Genomic DNA, 17093 nt, shown 5'->3' on the forward strand with positions numbered 1-17093 from the left:
GGGCCCTATCCAGCATTGGGGCTGGGCTTGGCTGGCAGAAGATTCCTATGAAATTTCCAGGAAACTGCAAATCATCCCTTGGCACCAAATAAGTATTCTCTGTCCTGATAGCTTGAAGCAGGCTTTGAATGCAGAGGAGGAAAAGTGGTCCTCGTTTCTAAATGTATGATTGTTATTAATGGACAGCATTGGGAAGCAGTGTATGCAACAGCATCCACTGGGAAAGCATAGCGTGATCAGTAGCAAGCTGCCAATATTCAGGAAAAAGCGTGCTCTGTTTCTGTCCCTCCTTAATTCACACCTTAGAAATTTCAGTATGGGAATTTTGCACAGTCTTAAGCTTTGTATGCCTGCTATCCCCACATGACAGAAGCAGCAAGCACACTTTTCCCTGCGTGGGGGGTGTGTGTTAATAGCGATGTCCAAAGGGCAAATGTGGATTCAGAACATTTTTGCATTCTTCTGGCCAGTGATCAAATAAAATTAGAAAACCATTATACTGCCCAGCGTTTCTACTGAATAGCTGATGCAGACAGCTGGATTGCTGGGAGTTGCTTCGGGATCATCTGGGAGCTGATTGAACTTTGGGTTTGATCTCGGAGCCATCTTCCTGTTGAAATAATGGGTAAGCATTAGTTAAGAATGACTACATTAAGCTATTAGATGCTTCAAGATGTCATGTGTCTCATCATTAAACAGCCTTTGAAAATTAAAATGAAGGTCATCAGCTCAGCCCAGTTTTGTGGTTAATGCTTTTTCCAGGTTTAATCTAGTTACTTACTTCAGGCATTTATAATCTTCCTGGGGGACAGCCCAACAAATGTACACAAATGGAAAACAATTCTGGTAGCATAACAGCTACTTTGCTTCGCATGTTAGGTCTGCTGTGAAAATTGGCTTGGTTTGGACTGTGTGGGGACAAGAAGAGGTCCTGCCTGCCATTGCCAGTGGTGTGTATGCAAGGGGCAGGCACGAGGTGTGCTGGGAACAGGAGTGCAAGCTATATGGAGGGTCAGGGATCAGCTGCTGCTCACAGGAGCAGGTGGAGGAAAGGGTAGGATGTGTTCAGAAAATAGGCAAGCAGTACCAGCATGTAGTCAAAAGCTAAAATCCCTTCTGTTTATACTTGCATGCATTTAAACTCGAAAAGCTTTGGCATGCCTTGTGTCATAGAATGGTTTGGGTTGGAAGGGACCTTAAAGATTATCTCAGTGCAAATTGTCACAGGTGAGTTATAACTGAAAATATGAGGCTTTAAAAACGCTGGAGTTTTAAAGCTTCAGTGTTTTAATACTCCAGTATCTCCTGTTTGCCAAACAAGTTTGAAAGCACAGTTGTGCTCTGAGCTCAGCGCCTGCTTTGCAAATGATAAAATGTTTTACTGCTATCTTCCCCCCCCCCCCCCCCCAATCCTAGGTCCTAATTAAGCAGGAACTGCAGGGATCATTTCTCTTTGCGCTGATCTAATCTGAAGCCACGAGCAGCTGCAAAAGTTATGCTGGGCAGGATTTTTCCCCTTTGGCACAGGCTGTCCCTTGATTAGGTTACAAGTGCTTGAAGGCTATTGATTTTTGCTCTGCTTTATGAGAATGTTCTTCTTTTTAACAGTTTAATTCCTCGGGTTTGAGGCATCAGGTAGTGAAACAGAAGCTTGTGTGCATCTGACAGCCTGCTCGTCAGCTCAGAGAAGCTCGGTGGGAACATGAAAGGCACTTTCTGATTTCGGAGCAGCTCTAGTGCTGTCCTCCTCCTGACAGATCCTAAAGCAGAGAGCGCTGCAAACCTCGGTGGTTATTTCTTAAGGGGAAGTGGCATTGCCGAGCTGCTTACCAACGTCCCATAAACACTGCCTGGGTGGAAATTACTGTACGGGGGAAATAACCTAGATTTTTCATGAGTTTGATTTGGGTGTGTTGCTAAGCGACGCGGGCTCAGGAGGGTTTACATGTAGGCTTTAGGTAGGTGCAGGCAGTGCCTGCGGAGGTTTGCAGGTAGGCGATGCTGAGCCGGGGGAGGCTGACCGGCGGCGGCAGGGCGAGAAGTTCAGCCCCGCAAACTGAACTTTCACTGCGAGGGCTTGAAAGAGAAAGAAATTGGATTAGACCCAGAGATGACGTATCCCGTTTGATTCCCTTTCCCCCTCACACTCTGACAAGCTTTGTGTTTTGGCAGGCTTTTATTTCTGAGCATGAGTTGCTTTAAAAATTGGGGAGTGTGTCTCGGGGTGTCGGCGGTGATGTGCTGAGCTCGACTGGCTCAGTTTCCTCGCGAGGGCTTTGTTCTTCCCACCACGCTCAGATCGGTTGTGCAACATGCCCCTACCGTTTAAAAAAAAAAAAAAGTGCTGAGTAATGCCAGAGGTTTCTCAAATGGCTGATGCAAACCTGGAGAATTTGCATCATCATTCAGCTGGAGTAACTTGGTATGACAAGAGCTTAAATACAAGTCCACGCGGAAGCTGAGCTGGTTTCCAATGATAGGGCAGCACCGGCGAGCTGGGGGAAAGCACAGGTGTTGCTGAGCACTGTGCAGGCAGCACGGAAGGGTAAAACACGCTTCAGGAGCTCCCTACCTGCGCGTAGGAGCAGCTTGGCAGATAAGAGCAGGCAGAGGAAGAGGCTTAAGTAGTTGGCTACAGAGGGAGGAAAAAGCCTTGAGTTGCTGCTGCAAACTTTTTGGCTGTGCCTGCCGTTGGCGTGCTGGTGGCACGGGAGCATGGTCAGGAAAGCTGCTGTGCCGACAGCGTCTAATGGGAGCTACTTGCAGGGGCAGCCTAATGGCAGGTTGCCCTCTCTGGACAGTGGGCAGCCAGTCCAGGAGCAAAAGGTTGTGCTGAAGAAGAAAGTCACGCTGTTGAGGGGGATCTCCATCATCATTGGCACTATTATTGGAGCCGGCATCTTCATCTCGCCCAAAGGGATCCTGAAGAACACAGGCAGCGTGGGCATGTCCTTGACTGTCTGGACAGTGTGTGGCATCCTCTCACTCTTTGGTAAGTCTTTCAAAAGTTTCTAATTGGTCCAGAGGGGCAGCTAGTGGATTATTTCTATTTTTTGTCTGATTTTGCCATTGGATATCAAGGCACAGTGTGGAGCTGGAGGACCAATAGGGCTGCGGAAGGCTTTTGCTGTGTGATAGGTTGTGTGGAGGGCGCAGCGCTGTGCAATCCCTGTCCCCTGGTGCCGTGTCAGCACAGGCTGTAAGCGCAAATCGTTTCTCACGGACCCCTAAAGGAAAAGCTAATGTCTGCTTTATGCCGTAAAAAGTGCTATATGTGTAATGTTTTCCTTCTGGCTGTGAGAAGTAGTTCAGCATTTGCTTGTAAGGCCCCCGGCAGCAGGGCACGCGGGTCACTCCGAGCACCGGCGAAATGTTCAGACAGTTTGACTCAGTTCCCTGGAGGCTCGGTCAAGGTCTGGGAGGAATAACACCCACTGGACATAATCTGTGTTGGCGTGAAAGGGAGCAAAGTAATAACACTAATAACCCCTCTCCCCGGTCTTATGTTCCTGTTTTTCCCTTTATTCCCCACTCACGATATGGCTTGGAAAGGTTGGGTCGCAAAAAAGAACACAATGGAAACAAATCTGTAATGCGAATTTTGTTGCTGGCCTGCCGATCGTGACAGTTTTTACTAATTTTGCTGTGTTTCTTTTTTAACAGTATTAAATTCTGAAGAATGCCGGTTTATTTGTTCTGTACACAAAGCCCCCATTCAGAGTGGAAAACCCCACCCTGGCTTCTGTGGGACAGAGGGTCCATTGACCTACTTAATGAGTTAATCTCAAAGAAGCTGAAGAACTAACATGAATATTGGCTTTATTTAAAACAGAGACGACTTGTTTTCTGGCAAGAGGTAAAGAGGGCAAACACGGACTAACATGTGTCTGCTTAATAAGTGGAACATGCGAATGCCACCCTGTGTAACTTGGCTCTGAGCTTAAAGGCAGCGTTGACTCTATAAGTCCACCCAAGCCAAACAAACAATGCGAGAAATTTAGGAACTCTTTTGGTCAAATGTTAAATGCTTTGGTACAATGTGCAACGTAATGTGTTGTGCTAGCATGGAAGTCCTGCCAGTAAGCAAAGTTCCCCTATAAAGAAAGACCTCAAATGCAATTTTCAACCCTGTCCTAAGACCTTGGTCTTTAGATTCAGTCAAACTAGAATTTGCTTAAGCATCATGTGTTTAGCTTTAACTTTAATAGTAGTAATTTTCTGGCTGTGAAGTCAAGTCTGTGGAAAAAAATCAGATGGATTTTCCTGGGCATTTTCCAGATCGCAGGATGTGAAGATGTGTCTAATTTGGCCCAGCAAAAGATATTACCTCTTCTCTCTGACCCGTTACAGTTATTTTTTCGTAATTTTTATATCATGGGTGTTTTTAATTTCCTGCATGACCTAATTATAATAAAATCTCATACAAAGATCACCTAAGGTCTTGCTGAGGCTGTGTAACATGTATCAAAGTACAGTTTGATTTCATCCTGAGCTACTCCAGAAGAGGTTGGAAAGAGAAAAGTCATCAATAGGTGTTTGTTTTTTTTTTTTAAGTGTGGCTATAAGAGTTTCTTTGAGTACGTTTCCAGGTAAGCTGAAGATGATCAGATAAAAGTTGTCTTGTTTTTGCAAAGCCTCAAACAAAGCGAAAGAAGGAAGATGGAATGTTTCATAACGTCTTACAGCTCCAGTGGGCTTGGTGTGCGTTAGGTGGTTTTGACAACTGTAATTTTCATCTTTAAGTCTAGTAGCATAAAAGCAGGCGGGGAGCAGACTTCATACATGTTGCTGATCATAGCTCTGTGTGATTCAGTGCTTGCTAACTTTGTTTTGGTTTTCCTGTGGCTTCTCAGAGTCTACCAAAAGGGCTGCCTACATTGAACTGAGGTGGTGAACCTTTTCTCTGCCAATGAGGTCGACCTGTGGAGCTGAGAATCCATTGGCTTTGAGGCTGGGTGATGGCTCATTAAACAACAGTAGCAGATGGTGCATGGGCAAAGAAATCTTCTTGCAGGTCCTGATAGTTGCAGCATGCCGTTTCCTGCTCCGTAGTGGCTGAGGCAATGTGTTGTGCTGGAGGCAGCCTCGGGGACCTCCCTGGGAACTGCTGCTTGCTATGAATGCCTCTAACGCTCACCCAAGGGGGCCCGAACCACTTCTGCACGAACCTGGTTCCCCACTGCGGCAGCATGATGATGATTTTGGTTTTATTTTAGTCGTTGTAAAGGCACTGAGTGTTGAAGTAAGCCCCCTGCTATGAGAACATGAAGATGTCTGTATTTAAGGCAACGCAGAAATGAGCAGAGCTTCCATTGTGTTGGTTGCACACACAGTGCTGCACTGGTGTTGGAAAGCCAGGGCCAAGCCGTTCCCAGAGTTCTGTATGTAAGGTGTTGGGGGTATTACTGAGGAAAATCCTCCACCTGCAATTCCTGCTTCCAAATGTCAGTCCGTCAATTGCTTTCCCCATGGCTGAGGAGACGGAATGCAGTCTTCGGCCTTTCCTTCAGGGGCGAGGCAGGGATTTCTGAGGCTGCAAGGAGCTGATTGTAGTTTGATAACAAGCACGTGTGTCAGAGGGCTTTCGCTTAGCTGGGCCAGCCAGGGTGGCTGGCGTGACACAGCAGTTTGTCATCCCTCTTCTCAAGGCACAGATGAGTAATGAAGCACCTTGCTAGCAAATAGTCTGTTCAGTGGCTTTCATGTAAATGTAACTGCATACACGTACAGCTTGGGTAACTGCGGGTCTAGCTGAATGACTCGAAACTTATAAAATTGCTTGAAAGAAAAAGGATTAAAATGTATCAGAAATTGTGATACTGCAGCAGCTCCACTGTTTACCTTAGAAGTGTTTGGAAAGGTATTTCTGGATATCTCGTGATGCCTTAGCTTAACTCTTACAGGTGCCCTCTGCTATGCTGAACTGGGAACGTGCATTAAGAAATCTGGCGGTCACTACACCTATATCCTGGAGGCCTTTGGCCCATTACCTGCTTTTGTGAGAGTCTGGGTGGAATTACTCATTATTCGGTAAGTGTATCACGGCTTTTCTCTGTTTCTTTTCTGATGGCAATATGCTTTTCAGTCATGAAGAAAGCTCTCCAGCACATGATGTGCAAAAGAAATCAAATATATCTTGATGTATGAGCTAAGTTTTTTAGTGCAGCTGCTTCAGAGAATTTAACAATGCTATTTTGCTTGTTGGCATTGAAACATTAAAAAAAAGTGTACGTATCAAAAAGAAGATTCTATGAAAACAGCCTGTCACACAAATTCAGCTACTTGTTTAATTTTGCTAAGCTTACTGTACCCATTAATGTTAATACCTGTGCCTACTTGAAATACAGTGGAAGAGAAAAGTCACCTCTGCATTTTGTCACTCTTGACAGTGGCTTTTGGAGTGGTTGCTGTTGACTATACATACAGGAATAATGCATGCCAAAGTTATTGCCCAGTACATTTCAGATTTTGGGGCACCATGTATTCTCTAGATGTCAATTCAAGTCCCTGTATTTTGTTTTCATGGTGTGTTAGAGAAGTTAATATGAAAAGCACTAGCTGGGCAAATAAAGCAACAGGAAGTCCTTACATATCTAAAATGTCCAAAGTACTGATGTGGTGTGGTTGATGTAGCCCTCGACTTTGTGTAAGATATTACAATATGAAGATGCAGAATTATGAAACCATAGCAAATAAATTTTCATAATTTAAATGGATCTTTTAAATGGATCTAAAATATGTCCCTTTTTAAATTTAATTTTTTATAGTATTGCTGAGGCTGGAGAGCTTGTTACATCTAGAAAAGGGCAATTCACTTATGTAAAATAAATTCAGGAGTGATCCATGCCTGCCTTAGGCTAGTTAGCACTCCTTTCCTCTCTCTTCTGAAACCAGCCAATGAATCACAAAAGCACAAGCCTCATCTCAAATCACAGCTATGTTTACATAATATTGACAAGTTCTAGCATAGCCTGTTGAGTTTAAAAGCACTAAAAGTGCTGAGTCATTATGAATCCATAAATCCTTATCTTGTTTTCAGAGGAAATAATTGTGTATGTCAGATAGTCCCTCACATCCTCCTCACTCATCAGTAACCCTTGCACAAACTGCAAAATTTCCACCAAATGTCATGAAGGAGCAGATGCCTTAATCATATTATCTTGTTGCCAAAGAGAAAACCAGGTAGAGGAAGCAGACCTATGGTTTTCACTGAAGGAAACAGTGGTGTGAACATAGCTATATCCTTGCACAACAGAGAATCAACAAAAGAGAGTAATGGTAGAAATCCCCTTGTTAATCTGCACCCTACTGGGCAGGGGGGACACTATTAGCTTAGGCATAAGTACCCACAAGAAACGAGACTTCAGAAATTCCTCTCCTCATGAAATGTTTAAAAAAATTTGTAGATATGACAGTGTCTCAGGAGTGTCATAAAAACATTCTTAGTCATTGTGATCTGCCCCACACCCAGTAAATAATCATCCTGCACATGGGAAAGAACATCAGTGGATTCTTTAATCATCAAATCTGAGAGGCAGCAAGGGAGACATACTTGTTATAACTTGTGATGATCAGAGCAGCGCTGCCGAAACTCTGTGTAGAGTCTCCTATCTGACTCTGGCATCGTAAACTAATTGGCTGCTGCTATCAAAGAATTTGGGACTTCGTATGCACCTACGGTGTTTTCACTGGGTGAAGCTGCACACACGCTTCTCAGTTAAGCCTTTTTTTCCTCTGAAAGACACAGAATTATCACACCCACAGGCTTCTGAAGCAGCCACAACCAAAACAAACATTTCCTCTCCTCATATATCTTTACAGCCCCTCTTTTACAGTGTAGGACACACTTATACTCTGCCCGTGTACTGACTATACTGTGCTAGCATCCCCCGGTGTTCAGAAGTGCCTTACGCTACGCTGTTCCTCATCCAGTACACGTAGGAACTCCTTTTCTCCCCAGGAGTCAGGTTGTGGGTGTACTACATACCTTAAAAACAAAACAAAAAAAGTTTTCAAACAAGTGAAGATGGCTGTGTGAACACATTGTCTGTAGTGCTTGTATATGGTGGTTGCTAAACATAGGTTAGGTAAGAGCGCACTGCCAAAGAGGTGACTTACTCACCTCTGGTATGTGCTGCCGGCGGTAGGCCTGCCCTTCTCCCAGTGGCTTTTTTTTTCTCTCTCTGTTATTTATTTATTTTTTCTTGCCCTTAAATGAGAGCTGCTAATTCCCTTTCTGTACATTCATGAATGTACAGATCTTAGGAGCCTGCCAATCTTTCTTTCTGACTGCAGTAAAAAGGAATATGCTCCATCCCTTCAACGTCTGCCTCAGCTGGCCAGGGACACCATCACCACCATCTCCCCTCAAATGTGGGAACACAGGAGGCCTAGATATTTATTAAAGGTATAACTAACTAGATATTTATTAAAGGTATAAAGGAGCTCTGTTTTTAAAAACAAATGTGGAGCTAGCAGTGACTGCCACTTTATTAAGGCTTTTCTTAAAATGAGAGGGAAAAATCCAAGTTCTAGGGGAAGGAGCAGAGACTGAGGAAAAAGATCTGGGAAAGCTCCAAAGATCTGATCCTTTATCTGATCCAGGCCAGTTCAAGCTACTTTTGGCAGTCTGCAGCATTCAAATTCTGGAAGCCTGGTGATCTGCTTATGTAAATCAGAAATATTCCACCCAGGTAAAGACAGTAAATGGATGGGTAAAACTCATGCAGGGGACATTCAGTCTGTAGCAAAGGCAGCAGCTGTGAAGCCAGTTGTTGGCCAGTGACAGGGGTGGTTCTTGTGCATGGGGTGTACACAAGCAGCAATCCTCACTTGTCTCTGCAGAAGCTTTCTTGGGAAGATGCTTTTGGTCTGTGCTCCCCTGCAGTTTGGTCCAACACAATATGTGACCTTTCGGTTGAGTCATGGTGCTAAGAAAGTGCTTTTTGTTTCAAAGGCAAAGCTCTCTTGTGGAAAATTCCTCTAGCATTTGATGAAGAATAATAACTTCTCTGCAGAGTTTTTACACTGCTCTATAGCAACTATATTTTTGTTAAAATTCGTCTGGGAGATGTATATTCTGCACTTAAGGCATTGTTTTATTAAATGCTCTGGATTCCTCATAACAAATTTGAGTGGACTCTTGTTTAACTCAAAAACAATTTGAGGCAGAATCAAATACCTTTTTTTTTCTTTGCTGTGTGTAAGTGTGACGAGGCACAGTTACCACCAGCTGTCCTGAGGAGGGGAAAAGTGTCCTCCCCAGGCATGTGGGAACAGACCGCTAAGACTGTAATGCGCAGACAGTGTCTGATCTGAGGCACAGGGCAAAGTACTGGTAATACGTGCCAGTGCTAAGACTCCTGGCAAACATTTAGCTTGTCTCAAAGAGAAAGGCTGTGTGAATATTATTTCAAATTTGTAGATGCAACCACTGCATGCCTGCTTTTCCTTGCATTCCCCCTGTTTCATGGAAGGGACTTTTGAGGATTTTTGTTCTCACAGTGCTGGAAAGTTGTTACTCAATAAAAGTAGCAAACATTATTAAAATTGTTTGCATTTTAGGATATAGCATTTTCATTAATTTTTTTTTACATTGTCCCAAATTTATTAATAGGCTTGGGTAACTTTTGGATGCTTATTTCAGTAAAGCGGAATTCTCAGCTTCACTGAGATTAATTTGCTTGTCTGTAAGGGGTAAGATGTACCTTGCCACTAAAAATTCAGTCCCCAACAACTTTCACTCAGGGTTTTGCCCATGCAAGTTAATTGTGGCCACGTTTACTTCAAGCATGGCAAGGAAAATTTGTATTGATACATTTCCTTTCTTCACAGCATGAAAGTTTTAAGAGTGAACCTGGGAAGAAGTGATGCTGGCAAGATAATCATCACTGAGCAAAGCCAAACTGTTTATGGTTGTCTGTTATGCTCAGAAATCATGGCATCTGGTAGCATAGCTGCTAACAGGCACCAAAGTTAGGTACACTTTGCAGTTCTGTGATAATAAATTTACAGTATGATCTCAAATGGGTATTGTTTACATACTACTGCAGATTAATTTTGTGATTTTCTGTTTTGTTCTTACTTTTCACCCTAGCCCTGCTGCCACAGCAGTGATATCGTTGGCATTTGGACGGTATATTTTGGAACCTTTCTTTATGCAGTGTGAAATCCCAGAACTTGCGATCAAACTTATTACAGCTGTTGGCATCAGTAAGTATCCAACTCTAGTTTTCAGGAACAGTAAAGATTATGTAAATTAAAAAAAAAAAAGTAACCACACACTGAACAGGTAGTCATTCAGTGTGAATCACTACAGAATGATTGTGCATCCCATGCCAAGGGCATCAGCATGACTTTTTGCCTCGATCTGTGTATTTGTGAACATATGTAGTAGTAAAAAAAATAGCAGACTTTATTAATGGTAGAGAAAATCTATTGCTAACCCTGATTCTGTTGCCACTGAAATTAATGGCAAAACTCTCGTTATTTTTGTGGAAGCAATTTTAGTCCCTAAGAGATGGTGAGCCGGTGCCAGAGATATGAAAGAATGATTACTTGATTTTAAGTGCTTCGCTTTACCTCTGTTTTAGGAGGCAAGTACTTGCCAAGTATGATGCCATGAAGAAATGTAGTTCCCTTGACTGGAGCACAGGCAACATGAGATCATTTTTCCTAGTCCCTCCCTGTCCTGCATAGTGATAAAACTTACTGAGGCATCGCAGTTTGGGAGGCAGGAACCCAAACGACTTTGGGAGCAGGGTGTGCAGTTTGGTGAAAATGCATGATGGTTACCAGCAGCTTGCTCTCCTCTTGCTAAGTAATGAGTGTAAAGGGATCGTTTGGAGCTGATGGGGGAAAGGAGGCTACCCCTAGACCAGGAACTTTTCAGTCTGCCTAGACTGGTGTGTGAATGAGGCTCTGCTCCATGGGGCACTGGAGGCTTGTTTCCGTCTTTGTGCAGTTACCAGGGATGATGCTCCTCACACATGCACACACACATGCTCACTCAGCTGTGCTGGGAGGAGACTGTGGAGCAGACCTGAGTAATTAGTAACAGATTGTTCCTTTCAGTTTGGCCAGTGCACATAGCAGAAACAAAAGGACTGGAAAAAGGAATTAAGACTTGCAAAGTGATCAAAGGCACACAGGAGACCACTTTAATTTTGCACAATAATAGGTTCGGATTACTTTTTCTTTCTTTGGGGTAGAGAGTTCAATTGACATTGAAATTTGCAGTCCACAGGTTACTGAGGCTTTGTGTAAGAGCTCTCTTGGTAAGAGTGCTCTTCTGGCAGGAGTGTTAAAAAAAGCAGTATGTGACCACATTTCTTTCTGACTTAATTATGCACAAACTATAGGTTTCATAGGAATAATTGAATTAAGGGCTTGAATTTTGAGGTCAATGACTTTTTATGGCTACATCTGTCTAAAATATTTCAGTAAGAGATAGGGGTGAAACAGATGTTCAGCAACTTCAAGGTCACTGTGACAGAAGGAATGTTAAGTGAGGACTCCATTAAAAGTGTTTTGTTAAGTGCGTGCGATTCAAGCACAATAAGCGAACAATTTAAAATAGATTTTTATTGCTTTTAATTTAATTGAAAATCTGTGTGATAAGCCAGGGCTACACAAAGTAATTAAACAAAGAAGTAGCGTTGCAGGGGGGGGGTGCGGAGATATGCAGAAATAATTACACCCTAAAGGGAGATAGGAGCTCACAGCAGACTGTTCCTATGGTGACCAAGGGTCTGTGCAGAGCAGGTAGGATGAGCTGTCGTTTCACTGAAGCGAGAGTTTCTTGGAGAAAGTTTGTAATTGTGAATGGGATGGTGCTGAGAGAAACACGGATGTGTCAGGCTGGGGCTTTGTTGTAATTCTTTGCAGCGTGCTCTGCAGTGGAGTTTCATTTTTGGTGGGTTTTGATCACATGCTACACTTAAGCTCAGGTACCTGAGGATGTAGGGCTGTTAATCTCGTACTGTAACAATTAGCTGTTGGGGCGGTAATTGTTATGAATGTTTTGTACTGTGCATGTAGGCAGAGCAATAGGCAAGATTAAGATGTTGTTGAGCCTCACAGACACATCGGAGCCCTGAAGATGTTATAATCCAATTTAACGGTGCCAAAGGTAGTGTTTGCTTCCACTGAAAATTGTATTATGTTAATCAGAAAGTGAACTGATGTGCTTTTTGTCGTCTTATCCACTCTTGGTCCCTTCTATCACCCACGTCTGATGACAGAGCACTTGCTACATATCTATCTTTATTACGTGGGGAGAAAGGTAGTAAGAAGCACCGTTAAACTCTGTCCTTGAGTGAGACTTTATTTTGTAGTTTTACCTTGTCATTTCTGATCATACTAGAAAAGTCAGGAAGAGATTTTGAAAAATCTCTAGGTGATCCCCTGCTCTCAAACACAGTCAGTGTACCTAAACAATTTCTGACAGATGTTTGTATAAAATGATCTTCAGAGCTCCAGAGGAGGAGTTTCTACATCTTCACCCAGATCTGTAGCCCATTTTTTTTCTGTCCTTGTCACAAGAAAGTTTTTTCTCAATCATTTTTCACCTAAATATCATTTTCTACAATTTAAACCTAATATTTCTTCTCCTTTAAAAATATCTCCATCTTGGTTTGTTATTTTTAGGAGCAAGGCATCCGCTGGGTACAAAATTTCCCCTGAAATCATACCTGTCCTGAGCTGTAGACACAAATTTTCTGTTCCAGGGTATGGTGCTTTCTTCATGGTAACTTTTATTTTATTTTATTTTTTGAAACAAAGAGTCTGAACATTTCAGTGGCTCAGAAGAGAAAAGGATGCTCATGTGGAGCTTCTCTTCTCATTCCTTGGGTTCCTAAGCCTCTGAGCAGCACAGGCTGCCTATTTTCAAACTTAGAGATCACTTTAATTCACTCTGTGTTTTTCAAATGAATCTCTACAAGGGGAAAAACCTAGGCAAATATGGGATATGCACATCTCAGTCTACCTGTCAGTCTGCCATAAAATTTTTTTGAACTCACTCAATTTAACTGAAACTAAAAGAAGAACAGACGTCTCAAACATATTTAATTATGACATTTTTTATGAAAGTAAGTGGCCAGGTAGAGAAGAGAGAACCTGTACGTGCCCTGGCATAGGGAGTAAGTATAGAAGAAAATGCATACAGGAGAGGAGACCTAAATGCCCAACTTTGCTTGAGCTGGAGATTTGCCTCCTTGCACACAACAGCCCCAGAACACAAAGCAGAAGGATTCAGGCCATCTTTGTTCTGATGGTGAAGACTTTTTTTTAGGAGAAGCATTTGGAAATTTATTTTTCTTTTTAAATGAAAGCTGATAGACTTCTCCATATTTATCGCTTCTTCCAATGAAGAGGACCTTTGCAAAGCATGGAGATAGGCAGTGCAAAAAAATCTATATTCATATATTGCTTTAATTGTATCTGTTAAATCTTCTCCTAATCTTACGCTTAAGTACATTCATAACAGTGAGGGATAAATTATAGTGTGTTAATGTATTGAACTGAACTATTGATCTATAACCTGAACAGACATGCAGCCTTAACTGAGCCAGTTCTAATCTTTTCACTTGTTCTCTGCATCAGCAAATAAACAGGATTCAAACAAACAGAAGAAAAAAACAAAACAAAAAACAAACACAAAAACCAACTATTAAACTGTGAGGTTACCAACTCGCACATTTATAAAGTTTTTAAATTTACTCATATTTTGGGCATTTTATGCCACAATAATGGATAATTTTCTCAATTTTGTTGTTTTTGGAGGTCTGCTAAAAACCAACCAACCAAAAAAAACCACCAAATACCCAAATCGTGACTGTTAGACAGAGGCCATATCATGCTTGAAAACCAAGGCCGACTGTACAGATCTATCAGGGTTTGCTGGCAAACACTCTGGAAAGTTTTGCTGGCGTAAATTTGATGTGTATGTGAGCCTGTAGTTGCCTTTTTCTCCTGTCATGGCAGCTGTTATGGACACTGCTCTCTCCCGCTGACAGTTTTCAGGCAAGCAGCGTAAATGAAGACATCTCTTGGCTGTAGGAATAGCAAAAGCTGCTCTGATGGGTGCTTTTGTGCCTCCTGTGACTTCCTTTTAATTGATGCATTAAAACCCACAAATTGAGGATACTTTTGGCTTTGTGTAAATGCCTTGAACCTAAAAGCCTGACAAGCCAGGGGAAGGCAGCTCCTGTGGTTTCCCGCAGAGGCAATGGCACATATGTTCCTGAAAAGTAGGCCAGAATGTAATGCTTGCTGCTGCTGCTCCCGTTAGATTTTGTTATCCATTTATAGCTGCGTCTAAGCGAAGGGAAAGGATCGTGAAAAGCAACATGATCAGTGTTACCATTGTGTTCAATTGTTCACAAACCTTATTTTGTTCTCCCTCCACACTCCCCTAGATTAGGATTCATCTCACTTTTAGTTAGATATTTAGTTGGTCTAGTTGCCCACGTTCCCTGTAAAGTTAGTGGTGAAAAAGGGGAAGAGACCCATCCTGGAGGCAACTCATCTCCTCTTAGCTAGGCATCCAAAAGAGATGTTATTAATCATCCTCTGGAGGACAATGCCTTTTCACTGAGGATGCAGGCAGATTAGATGTCTGACTTTCAGCTGGCCAGTTTAGAGCTGAGTCCTACTTTTGCTGTTCTTTTTTCTGGGGAGTTGCTGCTTCCTTTGGATTTTTGCTATGATCCTGTATCAGAGCCTCTGCAATCTTGAAGTACCTCCATAAGATCTTATTCATAGAAGAGTGCTGTTGGATGACGAGCAAAGACCTGAGATATAATTTCCATCTTCATTTGTGCAGCCGCCCAGCTGTGCAAGGGACTTGCTCTTACAGAAGACTTAAAGCTAATGGCACCATGCACTGGTCTGGCTGCAGGTGTAGCTTTCCTTCATCTTCCTGATCAAATGAAGGTCCTTGCTGTGTCCATTTTGCTTTCTCCATTCAATTAGAAATCCTCAGCTGAACCATTTTGCTGGCTTGAACTCACAGTCAGGGTTGGAGAAAGTTTAGCAGCCTGCTCACATGCAGGTTGTCTTCATGAAAACATCGCCCTGGATTTTTTTTCCTTCAAGCCAATGTGGCTCTTCCACAAATTTGTGGCTTGTGATTTGTGTGTGGCTGACCAGCAAGGAAGGTCACGAGTGGATCAAAATTAGTGTTTGCACTAGTTTGCCATCACTTGTGTATCAGGAAGGTGAAACTGATGCATTAGTAAACCTTGAGGAGGAGGAGGATGCTCACATTGCCTATTCTGACCTGGGTCAGGGTAGCAAACTGCTGCAGTGAGCTTGAACACTGGATAAGCTGGATGTCAAATTGCAGATGTTTTCCTACCCATAAAACTCTTTGACATTTTCTCATAGCCTAGCCCCTGCCCAGGCTTGTCTTGTGAAATAGAAAAGTACAATATACTGAACTTTCCAAGACACTTGAAGTAATTCAGTTCTTGTTTATGGCACTGGATTTTCTTAATAGCTTAAACACTCTTGGTGAAATAACTGTTTTAAATATATTTTGCTTAGATAACAGCTGTTTAGCTTATCTACCTTTTTTTTCAGGTGATCAAACCCTAGGAAAGATGGGGTTATCTCAGTCAGCAGTGACTTAAAGGGAACTTTGAACATCTAAACAAGGGAAGTTATGTCAGGGTAATATTGTGACAATAGAGTAATGAATCAGGCCCCTGGAATTTTATGTTTCCTGCCAAGTGTATGTATACAAGGAAGTAATAAAGCAAAAAAAAAAAAAATAGTATTTAGATCTGATGTGATACTTTGCAGTTCAGGAGATTTTTTGTGACTCAGAAAAAAACATTTAAGTTCAAAACGGGGAAATACTGTGACCTTTAAGATCTCTCTCTCTTTTTTTTTGTGAAACCCTGAAATTAAGTGATGTTGTGAGTTTCTATTGAATTTGGTCAACAATAGTGGTTGATTTTGGTAAAAAGTTCATTTGAGTGGGGGGCCTTCTCTTTCCCAAATAATAATTCCAGACAATAATTACGTTTTTTTTTTTTTTTCTGGATTTTTTAAAATATAAAATATCTAAAATGATATTGGAATGCAGATTGCTTGTCATTTTCTCACTTTTCCATTAAAACAAAACTGCTTCTGGTTAAAACTGAGAAGATTTTTTTTTTTATAATGCAGTCTTTGGCCTTGTCACTTCAGAGCTGATAAAAAGGGCCTGGGATAAAGCAGCTGTTTTTGTAGCCAGAAAGGTTGTACCATGCCAGGCTTGCAATGCTAGCTAATGTAAACTAGCTCCTAGGCTCTGGTGGGATTTCATGCATCCCGTGATGCACTGTGTGGCTGCCGATGCAGATGAAGCAGTGCTCTTGGGAGAGCTGGAGGGAAGGAAGGGCTCTGGTGAGGAGTTCGTTCATTAGTTCTGTGCCGTGGAAGGAGAGAGCAGATCAATGAGCAGGCTTGTCGTACCACGTTCACCTTTCCCTGCAGCAGTGGGGGAAAGGGAATTTTTATCTAGTGAAATGACTCACATTTTCCATTCACTTGGTAAATATTTTTTCCTTTTTTTTTTTTTTTGGCAAACTACTTTATTGATTCTTTTTTACCAGGTAATCGTTTACATAAGCTGGAATGACTGGCATCCATATAAGGCCTCCTGCTCTCCTGTCAGTCAGTTCCTAGCAAAGGCCAGGAGATGCCCTCCCCGATCCAGGACAGGGCATGAAAGCACTTCTCACCCAGGCTGGTTGTGTTGGCAAAGCACAGACCTGGGCTTTGTTTTCTTTGCAAATTCCCACCATGGGCAGGAACATTTCTTGCACTCTGGCCCTCTTGTGTCTCCAGTGGTATGGCTGTAAAGGAGGGGAAACAGTGAACAAGAGGAGGAGGTGTCAATGACTTGTCAATGACAAGTTCATGCCCGGTCTAGATGAGTGAGAGAAAGAGTAATGTCATCAGTAATTGTTACTCTTTTCTGGAATGCAAATCTCTAATCAAACTGACATCAATACAGAAGTATGGAGTGACAAGGGTTGTGCAATTAATTTTTTTCATCCAAGGCAGGCTTCTGTCAGCCCATCGTTTACCAACAGCTAACG

The 17093-nt window shown here is 42.4% G+C and overlaps 1 protein-coding gene across 3 annotated transcripts in view; it reads left to right on the plus strand.

The window, feature by feature from the left end:
• Window positions 1-2457: 2457 nt before the first annotated feature.
• Window positions 2458-17093, plus strand: part of SLC7A11 (solute carrier family 7 member 11) — a 60417-nt gene continuing 45781 nt past the window's right edge. For all 3 annotated transcript variants that reach the window (XR_004779699.2, XR_004779702.2, XM_035553103.2), the window contains exons 1-3: window positions 2458-2992; window positions 5904-6030; window positions 10097-10212. Coding sequence is in view for 1 of the 3 variants with exons in the window: in XM_035553103.2 (XP_035408996.1) it covers window positions 2716-2992; window positions 5904-6030; window positions 10097-10212 (520 nt within the window). In the remaining 2 variants the exon portion in view is untranslated. The remainder of the gene's footprint in view (window positions 2993-5903; window positions 6031-10096; window positions 10213-17093) is intronic.

Source organism: Cygnus atratus, chromosome 4 (assembly GCF_013377495.2).
Source record: "Cygnus atratus isolate AKBS03 ecotype Queensland, Australia chromosome 4, CAtr_DNAZoo_HiC_assembly, whole genome shotgun sequence".
Lineage (NCBI taxonomy): Eukaryota > Metazoa > Chordata > Aves > Anseriformes > Anatidae > Cygnus > Cygnus atratus.